The sequence below is a fragment of the Vigna angularis genome, chromosome 6, assembly GCF_016808095.1.
Source record: "Vigna angularis cultivar LongXiaoDou No.4 chromosome 6, ASM1680809v1, whole genome shotgun sequence".
NCBI lineage: Eukaryota > Viridiplantae > Streptophyta > Magnoliopsida > Fabales > Fabaceae > Vigna > Vigna angularis.
The window spans coordinates 29,167,436-29,190,642 of NC_068975.1; the positions used below are offsets into that span (position 1 = coordinate 29,167,436).

The 23,207-nt window shown below is 30.7% G+C and overlaps 2 protein-coding genes across 8 annotated transcripts; both read left to right on the plus strand.

Moving 5' to 3' along the window:
* The first annotated feature begins 871 nt into the window (after window positions 1-871).
* On the plus strand, window positions 872-17,069 carry LOC108343500 (uncharacterized). 7 transcript variants are annotated; one of them, XR_008250066.1, is made up of 9 exons: window positions 909-1,004; window positions 1,145-1,365; window positions 4,736-4,907; window positions 5,235-5,324; window positions 5,971-6,062; window positions 6,896-7,009; window positions 15,688-15,942; window positions 16,243-16,463; window positions 16,852-17,069. XR_008250066.1 is itself a non-coding variant. In XM_052879420.1 (8 exons), exons 6-8 carry the CDS (start codon window positions 15,720-15,722, stop codon window positions 16,858-16,860), a joined length of 453 nt encoding a protein of 150 aa, XP_052735380.1. In that variant the 5' UTR covers window positions 4,506-4,650; window positions 4,736-4,907; window positions 5,235-5,324; window positions 5,971-6,062; window positions 6,896-7,009; window positions 15,688-15,719; the 3' UTR covers window positions 16,861-17,069. The 7 variants fall into 7 exon arrangements, 2 of the variants coding, with proteins under 2 accessions (XP_052735381.1, XP_052735380.1); XR_008250068.1 differs by lacking the exons at window positions 909-1,004; window positions 1,145-1,365 and adding exons at window positions 3,729-4,242; window positions 5,030-5,134; XR_008250067.1 differs by lacking the exons at window positions 909-1,004; window positions 1,145-1,365 and adding exons at window positions 3,731-4,242; window positions 4,506-4,650.
* Window positions 17,070-19,146: 2,077 nt separating this feature from the next.
* LOC108343542 (coatomer subunit epsilon-1) lies at window positions 19,147-22,665 on the plus strand. The gene is made up of 6 exons (XM_017581889.2): window positions 19,147-19,493; window positions 19,567-19,718; window positions 19,814-19,949; window positions 20,182-20,337; window positions 20,654-20,733; window positions 22,231-22,665. Exons 1-6 carry the CDS (start codon window positions 19,242-19,244, stop codon window positions 22,325-22,327), a joined length of 873 nt encoding a protein of 290 aa, XP_017437378.1. The 5' UTR covers window positions 19,147-19,241; the 3' UTR covers window positions 22,328-22,665.
* The last annotated feature ends 542 nt before the right edge of the window (window positions 22,666-23,207 follow it).

Below are 23,207 nucleotides of genomic sequence, written 5' to 3' on the forward strand. Positions count from 1 at the left end.
AGTAACGCTTTAATATGACTTATGTGAAGCGTCTTTTTTTTGTTAGGGTAGAAAAACTTTTTGACTTTTTTTCACTTAATTATTTGCATATACCACTCATTTCCTTTCTTGTGTTTGTTAGTGATGTAAAAAAACTAATATAACAATATAGTTATAAAATTACAAGGTTTTAATTTTAAGCAAAATGAGAATGTTTAAATTAAGTGTCCATTCTTATTTTATATTTATTGTTTCAAAAAATACCTTTATAAAACTAAGAACATTGTATCAATTTAAGTATCACGTGATTCTGTCTCAGAATTATTTGTATGAGAATATTGATGTTTTTTTTTTTTTGAAATTTTGTATGAAGGGTGTTCACCCTTGCTTTATTCGTCGGTACAATCAGACATAGACTTTGTGACAAATTAAAGAATCAATCAGGGGAGCAATCAGGGGAGCAATCAGGGGAGCAAGCAATCAGTGTATACCGACCTTAATCAATATAAAAAGAAATTTTATATCAATAGAACTAATATAGAAAAAACGAAAACTTTTTATATTTATTCTCTGTACTAATATAAAAAATATTTTTTAACTCGTAAAAAACGAACATTTTACAATAGTGTTCTTACAAAACTATTGGTCAATCATATAATGAACTATTCTAACTCTATATATAATAATGAATTAATAATTAGAAGTTATTGAAATCTTGTTTCATTTATGTGTTTCTATAAATATGGAAGCAAAGATATGAATAACTCATAAAAGTTATAAGGCAGCAGCATGTCTTTCCAAAGCAAGATGAATTCCGTGGGGGGCACTGTGGAATCATTTAAGGTAACATATTGTTTTAATATATATTATTTTGGTGATTTTTTTTTATTCATGGGACTTAGACTTTATGTTGAGATTATTTTTAGATTTTGATAATTTCATTAGTTGTCTAACATCTTCATCTTTCTCTTCTTACTGCCGTGTCTCTTCTTTTGCTGTATTTCTGTCTGCTTCTCCAGTCCAAGGTACATGTCATCCTTTTTGTTTATCTTTTGTTGTTCTTGTTTGATGCATGTTTTACTTGTCTTCTTGTGTTTCTGAAAACTTACTGCTATATTATATCTGAAGACGTACTCTAATTAATGCCTTCTGTTCTTTTTTTAAGAGGTGAATAATGAAAAGGATGAAGATGGTACTAAGGATTTATGGGCACTTTTGGAGATCATAGGTGTTGAAAATGATTTCTTGCATGTTGTATACTGCCACCTTTTGAAGAACCCTACTGCTTTAAAAGCTTTTAATGGTGTTCCAATTCATCACCGCAAGAAGATGTTACCTAATATTGTGCCAGACTATCAACCCAGGGCATCTAAACGGAATGTTAAGGTAGCTGTTTTTTTGTTCTTGATATTCAGAACTTCTTATATTCATCATGTTTTATTCTTTTTAATGTTTTTTTAGTAGAGATAAAAACAATTTAAAAATCAATTTTATGAATCGAGTTAAAAAACGAAATTTTAGTAATTGAAATGCGGAAATATTATTCAGAATCACATTTAAAAAACGAAATTCTTTTGTTTTACATTATTTTATAATATTTATTGTTAAATATATATTTTTGCCATTAATAACAAATAACACGAAATGTGGTTGATAAAACTTTTTTTAGCAACAATTCTAGAATACGTATTTTCAATGAATCTTAAGTTACTTTTTCATTATTAACAATTTCAAAACAAAAAGATAGAATAGAAGGATAAAGAAAATGGACAATAATAACTACACAAGAACGTACTTTTCTCTTTTTCACATGCCACTCTAATACAATGTAATGATCAAACTGACCAGTTAAATATTTTACATTTTTAAGAAAATGCAATCTAAATATATTTTATATCGTTGTCTTATATCTTATGAATGAAAATTAAAAAAAATTCTTTTCAATTTTTTGAAAAACAATTTTTAAAAATAAAATCATGAAAAAAATTTATAGTTTAAAGTGAATATAATAATTATCCTTAATGATATTATCTTAATAGATTGATGTGGTATGATGAGACAAGAGCTTTATTAACCCTTAATTAAAGGGTTTCATCCTAACAATTGGTTTTGAAGTTGGAACACATCACATAACAATAAAATTCATAACACTTTATAGACTGTTATAATTGATTTAGCAAGTTTACTAAGTAGAAGAAAGTTTAAACTATCATTAGAGAATAATAACATTTTATTTTATTGATTTATGGTATTTATGATTTCTTTCTGACAAAAGCTATGACGTATATAAAGGATATTTCATTAAAAAAATAATTAATGAAAAGATACTTTGAATAGACATATGTCTAAGAAAATCGAGCAAGTGAATTTACACCAGCGCATCCTTATTGAAATAGTTCATCAAAATCTAAATAAATGTTTTTAACCTCGGTGTTTTTTTTTGTCTTTAATCTCTTAAAAAATACCAACATCATATTGAAAAAAATTAAATTGATGTCAGATTAAAAAAATTCGACGTTAATTAACAATGAACATAGAACAATCCAACATTAGCGTCCAATATTGCTTCCATTTTTACAATTCTATTGAAAAGCAGAAAAACAATAAATGTAATCCAGATTTTGGTATTTTATACAACATAAACTATGAATTACGATATAACGTGCAGTCTAGTATGAACAACAAATATGAATAACAGATAAGAACAACAAATAAGTTATTGAAAACGAAAACCGAAACTAACTTTCAAAAAATGTGGGTTCGTCAGAATAAAGTGTTGTCGCCAGTGAGAGAAAACGAAAACAATCGGTCAAAAAAATTAAAATCATAACTAAATTAGTTAATCAACATACTATCAAATAAAAAAAAATTACATATATTGATCGTCAAGCTTGGTTTGAGAAAAAGTTTGAGCAGAAAAAATAGTCTCGCATTAAAATTAAGTGAATAAATTTTCAATTTCGATACAAATTTTTATTAAATTTACTAATATATAACATCTGATTTTAGGATATTCAACGTCTTATAACCTTTTAATGTAGGTATATTTTCACCTTCGTATTAAATATTTTTGCAAAAATTATTCAGTAAAACGTTAGACTTGTCAATATCAGACATCTTATAATCAATTGTTTGACGTTGACAATGCAATCTTTGCAACTGTACTAGTGTATCCTGGTAAACTTGTTATTATATATTTAATAGTGTAATATTTCTTTGAATTTATATACATTTTCATTCTTAATGCGTATCATTTATCACAATCATTTTATATAATATTTGTAACTATTGATTTATTTTGGAAAGTTGAATTATTTATTATGTAACAATGTTCAGTTATTTATTACAACAAAGTTATAATGATTTTTTCAAAATAATTTATTTAGTCAGTCTTTTCTAAAGTCAACATATTACATTTGGTCAAATCATTCTGAAAAAAATAATAATTTGAAATTAATATATATATATATATATATAATTTTATGGTGTTTTTATTATTCATTACTTTAAAAAAGATTAGTTTATATACATTTTTATTTTTCATTATGACAATATGCTTTTAAAAGAAAAAATCATAATAAAAGAACAATACTTTTAATGCAATGATTAATTATAATAATACTATCTCAGTGTATTTGAATTAAAATCAATTACTTATACTTATTATTACAAAAATAATACATTTTACCAGGGGTTATATTTCGGACCCCGAATAATTTCCGGCGGCGGTTGAATGAAACTGCCGGTAATACTTAAACATTTCTCCAAAACGCAGTTGCCTCCCCCGCGCCTAATTTCGTTCTGCATCTAAAGTAATCTTTCCCAATTCCCTCCCTCCCCGCGCCTAACCCTTTCTGCATCTAACTTTGTCATTTTCTCTCAAACTCCTTCCCCGCACCATCTAATTGGCTTCGTGTTGATCTTTTCCTGCTTGGGAACGTCTTATTTTTCGTCGAAGGTCCCTGTTGGTAATGGGGACGTCGAGGCGTCTTGTTGTTCATTGAAGCGTCTTATTGTTTGTCGAAAGTAAGCAGTGATTACTGCGTTCGAGCTGAACTCTTTGCTTTTGCCTATCTCAAGCTCAACTCTCGTGGATCTCTGCTATTTATAAAGGTGTGGCTCATGAGTCTATTGGAGTAAAACCAGCGACCTTGGTTCCAAAAGAAATCTTATCCCTTCCATTGTTTATCCCTTCACGGAGGAGCTCCTCCTTTAACACGCCCAACCAGAACTAGGGTTTCGATTTGAAACACCAGCCAAAGCGTATACCTCTCTCTTTCCCTTTTTTTCTCTCAATCAATTAGCTTCTCGCATTTATTCTATGTTCCTTTATCAGGGATTCGCGTTTTCCATATGTTCTTGATTTATCCATATGATATGACAAACTGGACCAACTTGTAGAACAATTCGCGTCTTTAAATTAGTGTTTAGAGAACTTTTCTTTTTCAAACCGAATTTATAAAGATGATGACTCTATGTTATATTAGGAAGACTTCGTTGTAACTTGTTGGAATCTTCTCTCGTAGGTGATGCTCTGTATTTGAGCCTCTATGTGTTTGTTTAAATTTCGCTTTGAAGAATAGTTCGACTTATCTAGTCTCAGTTGTATAACACGTAAAAGAATTTCTGCCGCAATATGAGTGTAAGGATATTGTTTAACATGGCTACAAGGTATTTGAGGCGAGAATGGAGAGATATGGGTTTCCATTTCCCACAGTGAAGTTCACTTGCTTACATTTGTGTATATTGATTTCAGAAGTGATCCTCTGAGGGTACCTCAGAAGGTGTCACCTCGTGTTGTGCGCCAACTAAGGCCTACTACTGTGGACACTGATTCTGTATCTTCTTCAAGTCAGGCTAATAAATCATCAAAGGAGAGAAGCCCCAAAGTCACTGATCGCTGATCACCCAGAAGCCCAGTTGTTGAGGTATCGATTATTTTTCTAATGATACATTAACTGCAAATTTCACCATTTCTTTGGAGCTTCCTTTAAATTCATTTGTCGATGTTTATTCTCCTCCTACAAAGTGCATTTTCACCATTTAGCAGATGGATAGTAGATGTACCTTTCTTTTTAAAGGATTCTGTTCTTAAAACATTTAAGTGTATTCAAGTCTCTGGAGTGAGTAGAATAAACTAATGGTCTATTCAGAGGTATAAATACACGTAGCACCTTTCTCAGTAACAAATTTTCTCTCACGAACACGTTTTCTCTTTGATCTCAACCTTCTAAATTTTCTTTTCCTTTCTTCAGATAACCGTCATGGTGCTCTTCAACGTTTCACGCGTACACACTACTCCCTTCGATGGCCAAAAGCCTGGAACCTCTGGTCTCCGCAAGAAGGTTGCATTTCTTCTCTACTTCTTCTCAATTCTCACTCGCCATTTCATTCATTCCCAAATCACTTCATCCTTTGAATTCTCTGCGCTCCGTAGATTCTTTCTTGTTTTGTTTTTCTCAGAGTTGCAGTGCTGGATCTTGTCTTGAAATGAAATATCTTGATTCCGATCCCCTTCGGATCATGATGTTTTGATTGAGGTGCATGTGATGTTTATGCGTTGTGTTTGAGATGAATCGCTATTGGATCAGAACGAATTCGTTGTACGCGGTTTAGGATCAGTTTAATTGTTTAGTTATTTGGAATTTCAATGTAGTTTGAATTAATTTTTCTGTTGTAAGATCTGTTTCACGAGCATCGATATGGTGTGGTGGATTACTCAAACTATTGATGGCTTTTGTGTGTAGTGGGGATTTGATGGTTAAAATTAAGTGGTGAGGAATTGGGTTAAACACGTGGCTGATAAATCATACTTTGTAATTATGTTTACCTTTGAATTATCATGTTTGAAAACCAATTGATGTTATTGTTATGCCTATCTATTTTACGTAGTTTATGTCATATATAATGCAGTTCTGTCTGTTTCTGATACTGTTGTTTGTTTACTATATTTGATAATTTCGGATATACCATTTCTTTCTTTTTGTTTAGATATTTGAAGTACCAAAGGACCATAGAAAGCCTAAGCCCTTCCATGATCACGTTTTTGTTTTCTCCATAGTTGATGGTTCCGGAATTATCAGGTTTGTGTTTGTATTTGCACGAGATGTGAAGAATGACCTTTACTACTTTTACATTAATATAGAGGTTAAAACCAAGAGATTATTGTTAGGAGCATCTTTTCTGCCTATTTCTAAACAAATTATGTGTGTGCATTGTTATTATAAATATGTTGATTTCTCTTTTTAACCTTTACTCCTTTATAAACATGACTGAAGAATCAACTTATTTGTACATTTCAATTTGAAGGATTAGTTTTTGACAAGACTTGAATAATATCTAAAGAATGCTTAACCACAACAATTTTGAAGATGGAGATATTTGACCATTATAATGAGTTTAAATTTGATTTACTACCAGTGTAAAACATTTTATTTGTAGTTTGAAAATTTCTCATTTATATTGCTTTGTTGCCTTACTATTTTTTCCGATGCGGTCACTTTGAAATTGAGTTTTTTTCTTTTTCTTTAGGTTTAATTTTATTTGTTCTATATCTAACATAGGAAGACATTTGAACTAATCTGACTTCACCACTTTTGTTCTTTTAGATATAATTTATGATTTCATCCTTGAAATATACTATATTTTTTAATTAAACAAATGAAAATGTACATGTTCGGATCTTATGATAACAAGGAGTAGAAAGCAAATTTTTATTTTCCAGCTTCAATGTTTTATACTCTGGAAAAGACTTATTTTCTTTCTTTAACTCACTACACCATTGGTTAAATATCTCTTCACTTACGCTTTCTTATGTGGGAGGACACGTAGTGGATATTCTTTTCATGCTCAATAACTTGTTTTTGTTTTAGTGTCATTATTCCGCACATCGTTAATGATCTTAATGAATCTGCAGATTATAACTAAAATGTCAGCAGCAAATGGTATAAGACGTGTTTGGGTTGGTCAAAATGGATTGCTTTCAACTCCTACTGTGTCTGCTATCATACGTGAAAGAGTTGGAGCTAATGTGAGTAATGTTTTCTACAGTTTGGTTCTCATTATTTGCTGTCTCATTATTATGCTTAGAATGCTTTTTGTTTCTTTGAATATGGTGCATGATTTTTATCGTGGAAGAACATCAATATGATTTTTATTAATTAAGATATTTAGTCATGTAAGAAAATGTTATAAAATTTTACATTTGTCTTTGGTATATGATGATGTCTGAAGAACACATAATAATGTGATTTCAGTGAAAACGAAGGTTGATAAAGAAACTTGCCAATGAAAAAGGGTTGACAAGCTAAGAGAAAATGAGCATAATTACCTGTGAAAGAGAAGGATGTGAAAATAGTAAAGAATATGAAGAAAGGTTAAATTAAAGGAAGAGAAGCATGTGAAAATTTTAACATTTTTCAACCATCAATAATTTTTAAATTCGTCTAATAATTTTAACATTTTTCAAAATGTGACGTCCCAAAATATATATAGAAAGCATATATAATAAAGACGTCATCATTTCATAATATAGGAAAACGGTCAAGAGTAATTTAAGGATTACAATCATCCTTAGAATAGCTTGGAATTAAAAACTAGAGTATTAGGGTTTCTCTCTATAAATTACATAGAATTTAAAACTTTAAATGCACAAAAGTTCTACAAAGCTAGCAAATAAAAGCTAGCGAATCTAAGCTACAGCGTTGCCGTCCCCATCAAGAACTATTTCCAAAGTATCCTCCTTGCCATCTGCTCCTACCCAAGTGGGTAATCATCGCACATACCCAAACACAAACAAGTAGGGGTGAGCTAGACATAAAAAACATGTTATTCAACCTCACACGACATGCAAAAATCACTCAAACATGGTAAAATGACATCACAGAACTTGTTACTTTATAAACCGACTCGTCTGGACTAGAATGATAGTCGAGCTATGGCGGGTCTTGCACTCGTGGTGGCTTATGAAACTTGGGCTTCCCCACTCTACCACTCTCACGAGGTTAGTCCGTTATCACTCACCTTGGGCCATACTAGAAGCACCCAAGACTAGGACCACCTGTTATTCCTCACCACATGGTTCAATCCTCTCTATATGAGAAGAAAGACCACTGGAGTTCCAGGATGACCCCTAAGACTGAGCTCCTACTTTCATTCTAAACCCTAGCAGGGCACCACCATGTATCCTCTCCTTGAAGATTATGGAATTTCGTCCATGAACCATACTGTCACTTTGAAACTTAACCCAAGACATGAATAACCGGATACCATCATATTATCACAGTGAATTCAACATATCTCATACATTCACATACTTCCCACATAAATCACATCATTATAGTTCACAATCATGTTCAGATGCATAAATTCAAATCCAATAAAATCCAATCATCGCAGAAATCATACAAACTGAATATATCACAAAATAAATTAACAGTACATAATCTGTTCAATAGGATTTAAGTAAAAAAAACTTGTTGAGTAGACTTCTAGGAAAGAGAGGTGCATCACAATGGACAACTTAAGTACCAAGTTTTTTCTTAGTCAAAGTGTTCCTCAACTAGTTTTTAACGAATTTCTTATTTACAGATTCAAAACAACAGCATATAATATTAACATCGAAATTCAATATAGATAGATATACAGTAAACATTAACAGTATTCACACAAAATTTCAAGACACGAATAGTAATAAAACAATACTAAATCATAATATAAAAGCATAGAAATGTTAGCTCCCCTACCTCTATTCTAGACTTCTCTTGCTCTGAATTTGTTTTTCTGAAAACTCTTCAGAACCTCTACTCTTTTTGCAACTAAAAATTTCTCCTTAACTCTTTCTTCTCTATTTCTCAAGCTCTCACTTGATTCTTCTTCTCTTGGTGCAGAATACCCTTTCCTTCCATGGCTATTTATAGGTAAAAAAAAATTATTATTCATTATTTTTTTTTTATTTTAATATTATTTAAAAATAATATTTTAATCATCCACTTGATCAAATCTGATCCTAATTCCTTCCATGCTAAGGAATTCTTATCCTTTTTACTATTAATATTTTTTTTACTATTCACTTTTTACTATTCAATTTTCTTAAAAAAATCCTAAATAAGTTATCAAAAATTTAGAAGCAGAGGTTCAAATTTTTGATAACTTATCGTTTAAATTTTTGATAACTTATTTAGGATTTTTTTAAGAAAATTGAATAGTAAAAAGTGAATAGTAAAAAAAAATTTAATAGTAAAAAGGATAAGAATTCCTTAGCATGGAAGGAATTAGGATCAGATTTGATCAAGTGGATGATTAAAATATTATTTTTAAATAATATTAAAATAATAAAAAAAAATTAATGAATAGTAAATTTTTTTTACCTATAAATAGCCATGGGAGGGAAGGGTATTCTGCACCAAGAGAAGAAGAATCAAGTGAGAGCTTGAGAAATAGAGAAGAAAGAGTTAGGGAAAAAATTTTTAGTTGCAAGAAGAGTATAGGTTCTGAAGAGTTTTCGGGAAAACAAATTCGGAGCAAGAGAAGTCTGGAATAGAGGTAATGGAGCTAACCTTTCTATGTTTTTATATTATGATTTAGTATTATTTTATTACTATTCATATCTTGAAATTCTGTGTGAATACGGTTAATTTTTATTGTATATCTATCTATATTGAATTTCGGTGTTAATATTATATGTTGTTGTTTTGAATTTGTAAATAAGAAATTCGTTAAAAACTAGTTGAGAAACATTTTAGCTAAGGAAAAACTTGGTACTTAAGTTATCCATTGTGACGCACCTCTCTTTGCTGGAAGTCTACTCGACAAGTTTTTTTACTTAAATCCTATTGAACAGATTATGTACTGTTAATTTATTTTGTGATATATTCAGTTTGTATGATTTCTGCGATGATTGGATTTGAATTTATACATCTGAACATGATTATGAACTATAATGATGTGATTTATGTGGGAAGTATGTGAATGTATGAGATATAGTGAATTCACTGTGATAATATGATGGTATTCGATTATTCATGTCTTGGGTTAAGTTTCAAAGTGACAGTATGGTTCATGGACGAAATTCCATGATCCTCAAGGAGAGGATACATGGTGGTGCCCTGCTAGGGTTTAGAATGAAAGTAGGAGCTCAGTCTTGGGGGTCATCTTGAAACTTCAATGGTCTTTCTTCTCATATAGAGAGGATTGAATCATGTGGTGAGGAGTAGCAGGTGGTCCTAGTCTTAAGTGCTTCCAGTATGGCCCAAGGTGAGTGATAACGGACTAACCTCGTGAGAGTGGTAGGGTGGGGGAGCCTAAGTTTCATAAGCCACCATGAGTGCAAGACCCGCCATAGCTCGACTATCATTCTAGTCCGGACGAGTCGGTTTATAAAGTAACAAGTTCTGTGATGTTATTTCACCATGTTTGAGTGATTTTTGCATGTCGTGTGAGGTTGAATAATACGTTTTTTATGTCTAGCTCACCCCTACTTGTTTGTGTTTGGGTATGTGCGATGATCACCCACTTGGATGGCAACGAGGATACTTTGGAAACAGTTCTTGATGGGGACGGTAGCGCTGCAGCTTAGATTCGCTAGCTTTTATTTGCTAGCTTTGAAAAACTTTTATGCATTTAAGTTTTAAATTCTATGTAATTTCTAGGGAGAAACCCTAATACTCTAGTTTTCAATTCCACGTTATTCTAAGGATGATTGTAATCCTTAAATTACTCTTGACTGCTTTCCTATATTATGAAATGATGACGTCTTTATTATATATGCTTTCTATATATATTTTGGGACGTCACATTAATGAGAAAGAAAAAATATCAAATGATGAAGACAAAAAGAAACTACAAAACTTATAATTATTATTCATAATATGTTTATTTTAATTTGGGTTAAATATGTTTTTCGTCCCTTAAGTATCACACGATTTTGGTTTTATTCCCTACTCGAAACTTTTATGGTTTTTAGTCCTCATAATATTGAAACTATTATTATTAGTCCTTAAAAATGGACGACGTCAACTTTTAGTTGATATGGCAAACAGCGAGACCACGTCTTCTTCTTAAGTATCTGCCACGTTGCTTCTTCGTCATCTCAGTTGGGGCAAAGCTGAGTTCTTCTTTTTCGTCATCTGAGATTAACCAATTCACCAAAGGCTCCCTATCATCCTTCTCGTCAATCCTCAACGCCACTTTCAACTCCTTCAACCCTTGTGCTGCAAATTCGAACCTTCCACTCCTCAACGATTCCTTCACACTTTCTAACCTCTTGTTCAACCCCACAACGGTTCCAACCAGCCCTAAGAGCTCCTTCTTCACCTTTAGCTCCTCTTTCTTCACCTTCATTTCCGGCACAACCTCGCGCACCTCGGCATCGATCGGTCGGTCGGAGAGGAGTCAGATAATGGCGGCAACGTCGTCGGAGACCTCGCGAGTCTGCGAAACGGCATCGTTGCAGAGAGAGAAGAGGCGCGCGAAGTCTTCACAGTGTGAGACGAGGTAGGACTTTACCTGAGAGCGGATCTGGAGGAACTGCGACTTGAGGCGCTGGATCAGGAGGTGCAGATCAGGCGCTGATAGAGGGAAGGTTGGGTCCGAGAGGTCCTGCGCCGAGAGAAGGTCGCGGAAGTTGATATTGTCGAAGAGAGACTCCATCGACGGCGCTAGCGCGGTGGCGAAGATGGCGGAGACTGCTAACGTGCGCTTGGAGTGTGTGTTTGTGTGGATGGTGTTAGCATGATGGGTGCGTTTGGACTTGATGGACTTTTGGTTTCAGCTCTGCGTGACATTGGTTAATCTGAGATGACGAAAAAGAACTCAGCTTTGCCCCCAAACTGAGATGACGAAGAAGCAACGTGGCAGATACTTAAGAAGAAGACGTGGTCTCGCCGTTTGCCAGATCAACTAAAAGTTGACGCCGTCCATTTTTAAGGACTAATACTAATAGTTTCAATACTATGAGGACTAAAAATCATCAAAGTTTCGAGTAGGGACTAAAACTAAAATCGTGTGATACTTAAGGGACGAAAAACATATTTAACCCTTTTAATTTTTAGGAAACATTAATTGCAGTTTATATAATAATATTTTGGTTTATATTTGATGTTTACATTTATTTTTTGTTTCATATTATTTAATTTTGGTTTCTTTATGATAATCAAATCATTTGAATAATAAAAAAATAAATTATTTACATTTTCGACGGTTTTGAAAATCCCAACTATGTAAATTCAACAATTATTGGCAGTTTTGGAAAACCTTCAGAAGTACTGACGATTTTTGGAAACCCTCACAAATATCGACAGTTTTGGTAAAATTTCTCCTAATATCGGTGGTTTTGGCAAAATCCTCGCTAATATCGGCGGTTTTCGAAAAACCCCATTAATATCGGCGTTTTTGGCAAAATTCCCCACTAATACTGGCGGTTTTGACAAACATCCGTTAATACGGACGGTTTCTAAAAAACCGTCGGTAATTATTTAGCGACGCAACTTTTTTCAGAGGTTTTTTGAACCTCAGGTAACATACTTTTCGGCGATTAAAACCACCGAAAACGAAAAAAATAAACTTCCAAAAAACTGTATATTGTTGTAGTGCATAATTTTCTCAATATTAAAATCTTAAGTAATTTTATAATGTTAAATCATTCTTTACTTTAGAAAAAATAATTCAAATAACAAAATAAAGACCTAGAATAAAGTATAGTTACATAACAATGGCACCTAGTGGATAGGTAAAGAGTTTTATAAAAATGATACTTTTTCACAATAATTTTTTTTACATTCATTTAATTTATCATTTTTTTATTTTTTAAAAAAATACAATAATTTATTTTTTATGATTATTTTATTCTTATATTTCTATTAAATGAATGTAAAAATTTATTAAAGTTTTATTGTTTCATATTTGTTATAATTTTTTTATTCAACTTTTTTTCTTGATTTTGTCTTTAAATGGATTTATATAGATACTACTTTCTTGTTGGAGTTGTTGGGTCTTATAAGTCTTCGTCCTTCCATATTAATATGACTTCTCTTACAGTAAAGTGTTTGTTTTTGTTAGTGTGGAAAAACCTTTTGACTTTTTTTTTCACTTTATTATTCATTTCCTATCTTGTGTTTGTTAGTGATATAAAAAAAAACTAATATAACTATATAGTTATAAAATTAGAAGGTTTGAATTTTAAGCAAGACGTGGTAGTTTGTGTTTATAACAAAGTTATGTCCAAAAAAATCAGAATGTTTGAATTAAGTATCCCACTCTTATTTTACATTATTGTTTAAAAAAAATAACTTTATAACATTGTATCAATTTAACGAAGCACACTTTTAATAAAGGTGAAATTAGACTATTTTGCTCATATTTGTGTGTCTGTTTTATTTTTAAATTTATTACTGATTAAGAGTTTTGGAATAGTTTTTTAAATATTAATTTTATGATTATTTATAATGTTTTAATTTTAAAAACATTTTTTTAGAATAAATCTTAAAAACGGACAACACAAACAAATTATTTAAAAAGATAAAATAAGTTATGAAATTTGAAAAATGATATAATATTCAAAAAAATTATAAAATTTTATGAGAATTTAATTTTCAAAATAATTTAATAAATAAATTATGACTTAATATGTAGAAGATTCTCATAACGTACAGATTTTATAATTTCGGTTTGCAGAGCATATTTTTCGTTTTTCATCCTTGTAATATAAAATTTAATTAATAAATTAAATAACACCAAATTTTGTTTATGATAAGCAAGTTAAATACGAGAATGGTTATTTAAAAGTTTTAATAAAATATGAGAAGCACTTAAGTTGTGGTTTTTATCCAAATAGAATATATTTTGAAGCATGATAGAGGGTATTTTTACTTTATGAAATTCTCAAACTTCAAATCGGAAGGAAAGATAGGATGTTGATGAATGAGGCATCTACATACCTGATTTCAAATTACTTTTCCAATATTCACACTTGTTGAGGAAGCCAAAAGGAATAAGATTTAGAGTAAGTAACTCTTGTAATAGTTTTGAAGAGTTGAAAGAAAAATATTTATATTTAAATTATTCTTTATCTTTATGTCAAATTACTAGAATATTGGAACAATGTTTGCAATGAGGATTAAAGGATTTTTTATCCTGCAAACGTGTTAATTTAATATGCGGAGATAAAATTATTAAAATTTTGATATAGTTTTTCCTTGAAAGACATATTAATGTAAAATTATTAAATTATCAAAAAGATAAAAAATGAATTAGAAAAAAAAACAATATAATTATATACATATATATATATATATATATAATGCATAAAGTCTTTTTTTAGTTGATATATTTTAGTAATGTGTATCGGATTTTAGTAGACAAAAATACTCATGTATTATGAATTCTAAGTTTTAAGATCAAGGATATTTGAATAATTTTTATTCTCAAAACTATAAAAAAACAAGAAACTTTCCAAACCCTTACTCACCTCCCCTTATTCCTCTCAATATTTTCTCTTTCATCTTTCTCACTAGGTTTGTTCATTTGTTTTTCACTTTAATAACAAAATAATTGATGATATTGATGTTGATTTTTGATTGGAGGATTCTGTTATATTTTTTCCCTTCTGATTGTAATTAAATTAAATTTAAAAATAAAAAAAATGTATTTAAGTAAAGTCAAATAATTATATTTAAAATTTAATTTTTTAAGAATATAATTTACTACTAAGTGGTATAATTTTTTTTGTTTTTGAAGTCAAATTTAATATTTATGATCAACCAGATAATGAAGTGAAGTTACAATATTACATGACCTAAAAAAATGTAAATACATGATAAAGTTTAACTATGTTTATCATAATTCACAATAAAGTTTTTTTGTTTATTTAAGTAAACAACTTATTCAAGTGATATTGTGTCGACATTTCTATTAGATATCGTGTATGGGATAGATGTGAAAATAAAAATTCAAAATACATTAATTTTAAAGTTGATGATTAATAAAAAACCATAGTATATTGTTTCTTTTAATTATGTTCTAGGTTGATGATGTATAATGTTTCTTTCATGTTTGGTTTGTAGTGTTTGATGTATTCATTTGTGTCTTCCAAGAAGGATAGACAAATTTAACTTATAGACACACATCAACACTTGGTCTTTTCAAAATAAGTTTCACTGGTATAAAAATATTTTTTATTATACTGATTATAATCTACAATCTACAGTTATAAAAAGTGATGTCGTAGCAATTTTTTTCTTTAATTTTTCTTAGTGGTCCGAAAAACTATAGGACATTTTCTTCTTATAGATTTATGTATATTTTTAGTTTTTAAGACTATTGTCATGTACTTATGTTTTAGCTTTGAATCTTATTTTTTAATTTGTATTTTCAGAAAAAGATGAATTATAAAGAGATGAATGACATGTTGATGCTTATAAGAGAAGTTGTTATTATATTGATTTTGGCCCCAACCACTATAAAAAAAAATTATATCAATTCAAGAATTAATATAAAAAAAACGAAAATTTTTTATACTCATTTTTTATACTAGTTTTAAAATTGATATAAAAAATATTTTTAACTTTGTATAAAAATAATTTTTTATACTGGTGTTTTTATTGGTCAGCCATTTAATGAATTACTCTAACTCTATATATAATAATGAATTAATAATTATAAGTTATTGAAATCTTGTTTCATTGATGTGCATCTATAAAAATGGAAACAAAGATATGAATAACTCATAAAAGTTATAAGGCAACATGTCTTTCCCAAGCAAGATGAATTCCGTGGGGGGCACTGTGGAATCATTTAACAGCACAGGGAACGGGAAACAAAATTTCGAAAATTCCAAGATTAGAAGTGGAGCAATAATCCATAACCCACATCCTGGCTCTGTTTCCTCCGTAGGAGGAACTCTACGCTCCTTTCTCCAAGATGGTGATGGTGATCAGAGTTTTGCTGGTGCTGACATTCAGAGTGGAGGTAACATATTGTTTTAATATATATTATTCATGGGACTTATACTTTATGTTGAGATTATTTTTAGATTTTGATAATTTCATTAGTTTTCTAACATCTTAATTTTTCTCTTCTTACTGCCGTGTCTCTTTTGCTGTATTCTGTACCCTTCTCCAGTCCAAGGTACATGTCATCCTTTTTGTTTATCTTTTGTTGTTCTTGTTTGATGCATGTTTTACTTGTCTTCTTGTGTTTCTGAAAACTTACTGCTATATTATAACAGAAGAAGTACTCTAATTAATGCTTTTCTGTTCTTTTTTTAAGAGGTGAATAGTGAAAAGGATGAAGATGGTACTAAGGATTTATGGGCACAGTTGCAGAAAATAGGTGTTGAAGATGATTCCTTGGGAGTTGTATATTGGTACCTTTTTAACAATCCTACTGCTTTAAAAGGTTTTAATGGTGTTCCAATTCATGAGCGCAAGAACATGTTACCTATCATTGTGCCAAACTATCAACCCAAGGGATCTAATCGGAATGTTAAGGTAGCTGTTTTTTGTTCTTGTTATTTAGAACTTCTCCTATTCGTCATGTTTATTTTTTGTTTTAATGTTTTTTATACAATCAATTACGTATAAAAACAAATTAAGTATATATATAAATACGTACTAAAAATTAGTTTTCTGATCAAATTAGACTTAAAATAAAATATAATTCTTAATACGATGAGTTAGAATTTATCCTAAAAAAGAATTGTATAAGATATATACATAAATGTGAATGAGTGTGTTAGAAATTTTATATAAATTAAAAATAAAAATAATTAAAAATATATATTAATAAAATTCTCATTTTAAAAACTAATTTTATAGGATTAAATTTAATATTCAGTTTTTAACTATTTTAAATTGATCATGTATTTTTTTTCTTCAGATAACATAGCTACTTTGAAAGAAGTTCACATGAAGAAGTGCTATGAATAAAACTTGAAGTAAAGTGCTACTATATATGTATGTGGGTAACCTTTGTCTCTTCTGCATGTTGAAGCCAGGGGCTTCTTGATTAACTTCTTTTGGATGTATCTTATTATCATAAAATTCACTTTTTATATTGAAAGTGATATTGAAATAAAAGCAGAATTTACCTTTTAACTATTTAGCTAATAATAATTTGTTGAAATACTTATTGAAAATGTATTTTTTTAATTAGTGTTATCATCAAATGTACTTCTTTCAAAAAAAAATTGAAAATAAAAAACTGAAGTTTTTTTTTGAAGGGTACAATCTTGCGCTCTATAAAAACCATAGTTCATTGTCGTTTATTTTCAAATAAATTAATAAATAAAATGAATCAAGATTTTAATAAGTTAGAAAATGAAGTAGCTCTTAAAAATAATAGGATGAGAATAATAAAGAATAATAAAGTCCATGTAATCAGTTTTCTTTTTCACAATTTGTTCTTCATACACTTTTTGTTCCTTTTAAATGGTAATGTAATGATTTGAAAAGGGGACGCGGAAGGACAATTTTTAGTAATCCGAAATGCGGAAATATTATCCAGAATCGCATTTAAAAAATGTAATTCTTTTACCAACGTCATTTCTTTGTTTTATATTATTTGATAATATTTATTGTAAAATACATATTTTTGCCATTAATAACGAATAAATCGAAATGTGGTTGATAAAACTTTTTTTACATAATAATTCTAGAATACCTATTTTCAATGAATTTTAAGTTTACTTTTTCATCATTAAGAATTTCAAAAAAAAAAAGAAAAAGGATAGAATAGGAGGAGAAAGAAAATGGACAGTAAGAACGACATAACATACTTTTCTGTTTTTAACACATGACCAGTTAAACATTTTACATTTTTTTAAAAAAATGCAATCTAAAATATATTTCATATTGTTGTCTTATATCGATGTCTTATATCTTATTGACTGAAATTTAAAAGTTTTTCTTTTCATTTTTTTGAAAAACAATTTTTAAAAATAAAATCATGACAGAAATTTATATTTTAAAGTGAATATAGTAATTATCCTTAATAGTTTATTATCTTAATAGATTGATGTGGTATATATAAACAAGAGTTTTCTTAACCCTTAATTAAAGGGTTTCATCCTAACAATTACTTTAAAGTTGGAACATATTACATAATTATATAATTATATAGTATGATATGACCAGTCAGTACAACATAGATCAATTGTCACTATCAAAATCAGTGATCAATCTGTATTTCGTATATTAAAATAATATTAAGATAATTAATAAAGTAAAACGTGTTTATAAAATATTGGATCAATCCTAAACGAAAGTTCACTTCAAATCCTATAAATACAAAGGTGTAATAAAGAGATAAGTGATTATATTTATTGAACATTTAAGACTTATATGTAATAATCGATCAAAATAACTTAAATGTCAAAGTGTCTTTAGCTATTTTGAATAAACAATAACAATGTTTAATTGTTTTGAATAAATTATTTTAATAATTCAATAATACATTTTTAATTATGACTATGAAGCAAAATAGTTTAAAATATATTTGAGAAGAATTCTTCCACGTAATTTTGAAATATATTAGAGAATTCCACAAACGTAAAATTAAAACCTTAAAAGGAACTTATCTCAAGTTTTTAAAATCTTACAGAAAATTTGTTCAGAAAACATAGTCACACCCTTTTTCCTTCATATACTTACTCATTCTCAAAATCAACCAATATGTTCTCTTAATTGAAAACCTAATTTATTTCCCTTTCTAAAAACTTTCGAAAGAGTACATTCTGGAATCTTTTAAAAAAATCGGAAAAACGTTTAAGATTTCAAATTCTTAAAGTTTATGGAATAAATATTTTTAAATTGTTCATGATATTTCTGAAATAAAAAAGTTTACTGTGTAACACATCGAAATAATTAATGTAGAATAGTTAAAAATCAATTTTAAATTATTATTTGAGATGATGTGTCCGATTCCCATTGAGAAATATATTTTTTAAGAATTTTTACAAGGAAATTTATTTAATAAATTATCGGAAAGTATTTTCTTTTTTAGAATTTACAAGTATTGTAAAAAGTCAATTTTTTTTAATTACAATGCAGCGGGAGGTGCACGCAGAAAATATGAGGTTGTTGAATCACTTGCCTTAGAAGACTGGGCAGAGAATATGAAGCCCGTGTTATCACTGTTTAGACGTTGATGGCAGGCCCAATAACAGCCCAGAATACTGAGAACACGAAACAAAAAGTGCGAGTGACCGAGCGAGTCTAAGTTCTCTCTCTCTGAATCGTTTGAGTGATCGCTGAGATCTGAATCTATCTATGGCGACACCGGACCACCTGTTCAACCTCCGCAACAATTTCTACCTCGGCGCCTACCAAGCCGCCATCAACAGCAGCGACGTCTCCAACCTCTCGGAAGAAGACGCCCTGGAGCGCGACACCCTCGTCCACCGCTGCTACATCGCCCTTGGCCAGTTGCAGTTCGTCATTTCCGAGATCCATGACGATGCTCCCACTCCTCTCCAAGCCGTCAAACTCCTCGCCCTCTATTTCTCCTCTCCCGACACCAAGGCATGCTTCCTTCATTTTCTCCTCAATTTCTCGTTTCATCCATCTCATCCCCTCTCCTCTCGAAAATTCGCAGGACTCTGCCATCTCCAGCCTCAAGGAATGGCTCGCGGATCCCGCCATCGGAAACAACCCCACTCTCAGGCTCGTCGCCGGTCTCGTCTTCCTCCACGAGAATGATTTCAACGAAGCACTTAAACACACCAATGCCGGAGGGACCATGGAACTGTATAACTCTTCTCTCTCTTTTTTCTCTTGTTTTTATTTTAATTATGTCGTTTCGTTATTGTAATTGTTTTTATGTTTTTTTTTTTTGCTTTCAGGCACGCATTGAATGTTCAGATCTTCATTAAGATGCATAGGTCGGATTACGCGGAGAGGCAGCTGCGGATCATGCAGCAGATTGATGAGGATCACACTCTCACTCAACTGGCCAATGCGTGGCTCGATTTGGCTGTGGTATTAATTAATTAATTAATTTATGATAGTTGTTGTGATAAGAAATTAGGAATTATAATTGTTGGAGATGTGATATGTGATCAAATTCAAGTACGAAAGTGATAGATTCTTCTACTTTCAAGCTGATTATGTAAGATTGAGTTAGGATTAACAGCTAAGTAGAATAATAGTAAAAGAGTGATGAAATTTGGTGTGTTTTATTGATGGGTTTGGCCGAATGGTGGTGGATCAGGGAGGGTCGAAGATTCAGGAGGCGTATCTGATATTCAAAGATATGTCGGAGAGGTATCAGTCCACCAGTTTGCTTTTGAATGGCAAGGCGGTTTGCTGCATGCACATGGGCAATTTTGACGAAGCAGAGACCCTTTTGGTTGAAGCGCTGAACAAGGCACGTTTTACGTACTGTTTTTATTCTATGAGTGTTCTCTTCCATGGATTGGACATTATAATTGACTTTTTTTATTGTGTTTATGATTTATAAGTTTTTAACTTGCTGAGTTATTTTCCTAGAATTTGTAATTGTTATAGGCAGACACACCATTTTTGGGGAGTATGTAGGGGAAGTTAGAGAGAAATAGAAACATGAGGAGAAGGAAGAGGGAAAAAGTGATACACGTGATTAAGCTGTTGTTCTGAAATGGCATTTCCATGGTTGATTTGTTGTTTTGGAATATGAGTGATGAAAATTTGTGTGGCTTATACAGGATGCCAGGGATCCTGAAACGCTAGCCAATCTAGTTGTATGCTGTCTTCACCTTGGCAAGCCATCTAACAAATCATTCAGGTACTTGTTCCGCCAAAACCCTTTTCTTCTCTTACATTTAATAGTTATCACTTATGTGTATTGAAAATATCCTATTGGGTGGAATAATGTGGAATATGCTAGGTGTATTTTTGTAGATGGAGTTATGCCTTCCTAACTTGTTAAAAAAATTTCACAGCTCTTAAGTTTTAAATGGTGGTATTTTTTGAATGAGAGCTCCAAGATCGTCACAGATGGAGCAATGTCTTCAATCCATGTCTTCATTCTTGTTAAAAGCCGATGAATACAGTGCTAGAATTTATATGAATTCGATATTGAACCAATCAATATTCCATGGATCACGGATTTTAAATGCAAACTTCACCATGATTCTTAGTTTGGCTTGTTTCTCCCCCAATTTGGAGTGCCTAACCTTATCAACAACATATCAATACTGAATTTCTCACTCTTAACATAGCCTTTAACAGCTATAGTAATTAGTGAAGTTAACATCAGCTATATGAAAGAGAGAACATGAATTGGCCTCAAATATGAATTAAATTTAGTAACTGTTGGAGATCTTTTAAGAGTAGCAACTGAGTAGTGCAAGTTCAAATAGTAAAATGGTAATATCATAAGTCCAAAACTTTAATAAAATATATAGAAAATGCACAACATGTTAGAAATACACAATACAGATTTGTTCAATTTAAAGGGTTGAATAATGTCGTTCAAAACTATTTTGGAAGTGAACATTGAGCAACCCTTAATCTAAAAGAAAGGTGATTTTAAACATTTCAAGTGTATTGACAAAAATACTGTTATTTACATTTTGAAATTCGATATTACAAGTAAATTAATTTTTGAAACTTCTTTCTTCCTCTGCCCTGTGTTGAACTAAACAGTTCCTAACTCCAAATTCCTTTGTAAAAATAGCTTGCATCTTCAATCTGTTGTTGTGACGACATTCCTTAACTTTTAATAACCTATATTGCTGGAAGTCTTACGGTGATTAGAGACAAGATTAATTTATAATATGTAAATAAGTGTAAACCTCGCCTTACAAGTCGGTTTTGTGGGTTGAGTTAGGTTTAAACTTCACTTTTTAACATGGTATTAGAGTCATAGTTTAAAGCCTATTCTAACAAGATTTGTGTTTGTTGGACATGTTCCACTCTCGGACTACTCATTAATTTCTAGTCATTGAGATATATACACCTTAGGGTAGTGTGTAGGAAGTCTCACATCACTTAGAGATAAGATTAATTTATAATATATAAATAAATGCAAATTTCATTTTATAAGTTGATTATGTAGGATTGAGTTAGGTTTAAAGTCCATTGTTTAAAATGTATATTTTTACAAGTGACGTTTCTTATTTGATTGAATGTCCCGTTGTACTTCTGGATTTGTGCTTTTCCTTTTGAATTTATTCCTTGCCTTCCGTTTGTCACTTGATCTGGTGTGGTATTTCTCATTCTTCAAAATCTTCTCCCGTATATTTTTTTAACGATGTATTTGACTTGTTTTGCTTTGCAGCCAGCTGAAACTTTCTCACGCAGATCATGTACTCGTCAAGCGGGTAACATCAGCTGAAGAAAGTTTTGATAGAGCGCTACAAACATTTTCTTCATGAGTCGATTATTCAATTTCTTTCGGGAGTTGAATGGTTTGTGGTCTTCCATGCAATTTTTACACCTTGTCGTGGCCATTGTATTGGGTTGCGTATCTTAGAACATAATCAACTGGGTAATGTGGCATAGTATTCAAATTTATAACATTGGTTTACTGAGTCTTGATGTTGTAAAAGCTACATCTGACATTAAGCAAGTTCATTTACATCGTATATTTTACTAAAAGAGCAAGAAATGCCAATAGGTATTTTTGAGTAAACAAGATCACTGTTGTGTGGATGGATTGGCGAAGCTGTATTCTATTCTATTTTATCCGAAGTTTTGCATTCTTCTATTTGTATCTCTCATCTCAAAATAAAAATATTGTGGTGAATTAGGTATTTACCTACTAAATTGTGTATATGGCAAGGGTAGTCTACATCGTTACGTTTTTGTGATTAGCTTAGTGTATCTTTCTGGCATTTGCAGCATCATGGCATATGTAGAATGATAGCGAGTTGGAGAAAACGTATTGAAAGGACTATGATAAAGATAAATTAGATTGTAAATACTTTCTAAGAGGAAGTTACAATTTTATAAATACTTTTAAACGGTTTTTAGTTACTAATTTTGATTCATTTTCATTTAAATGCATGCAACACAAGAATACTGGTGGGTGACGCCGTTGCTCTCGGCTATTGTTATTACTAGCAAAATTACAAGCATTCAGAGTCTATGAATTTGAATTTTGACTTCGATTTAAATTGAATTTGCATTCCTGCTATATTTGGATAGAATTGAATATTGGTTAATGTATTTTAGTTTGGACATTATCCATAATAGACGATACACACGGTAGACTGTGGTTAGTTAATTTGCAGAAAGTGTGATAAAAACTATTTG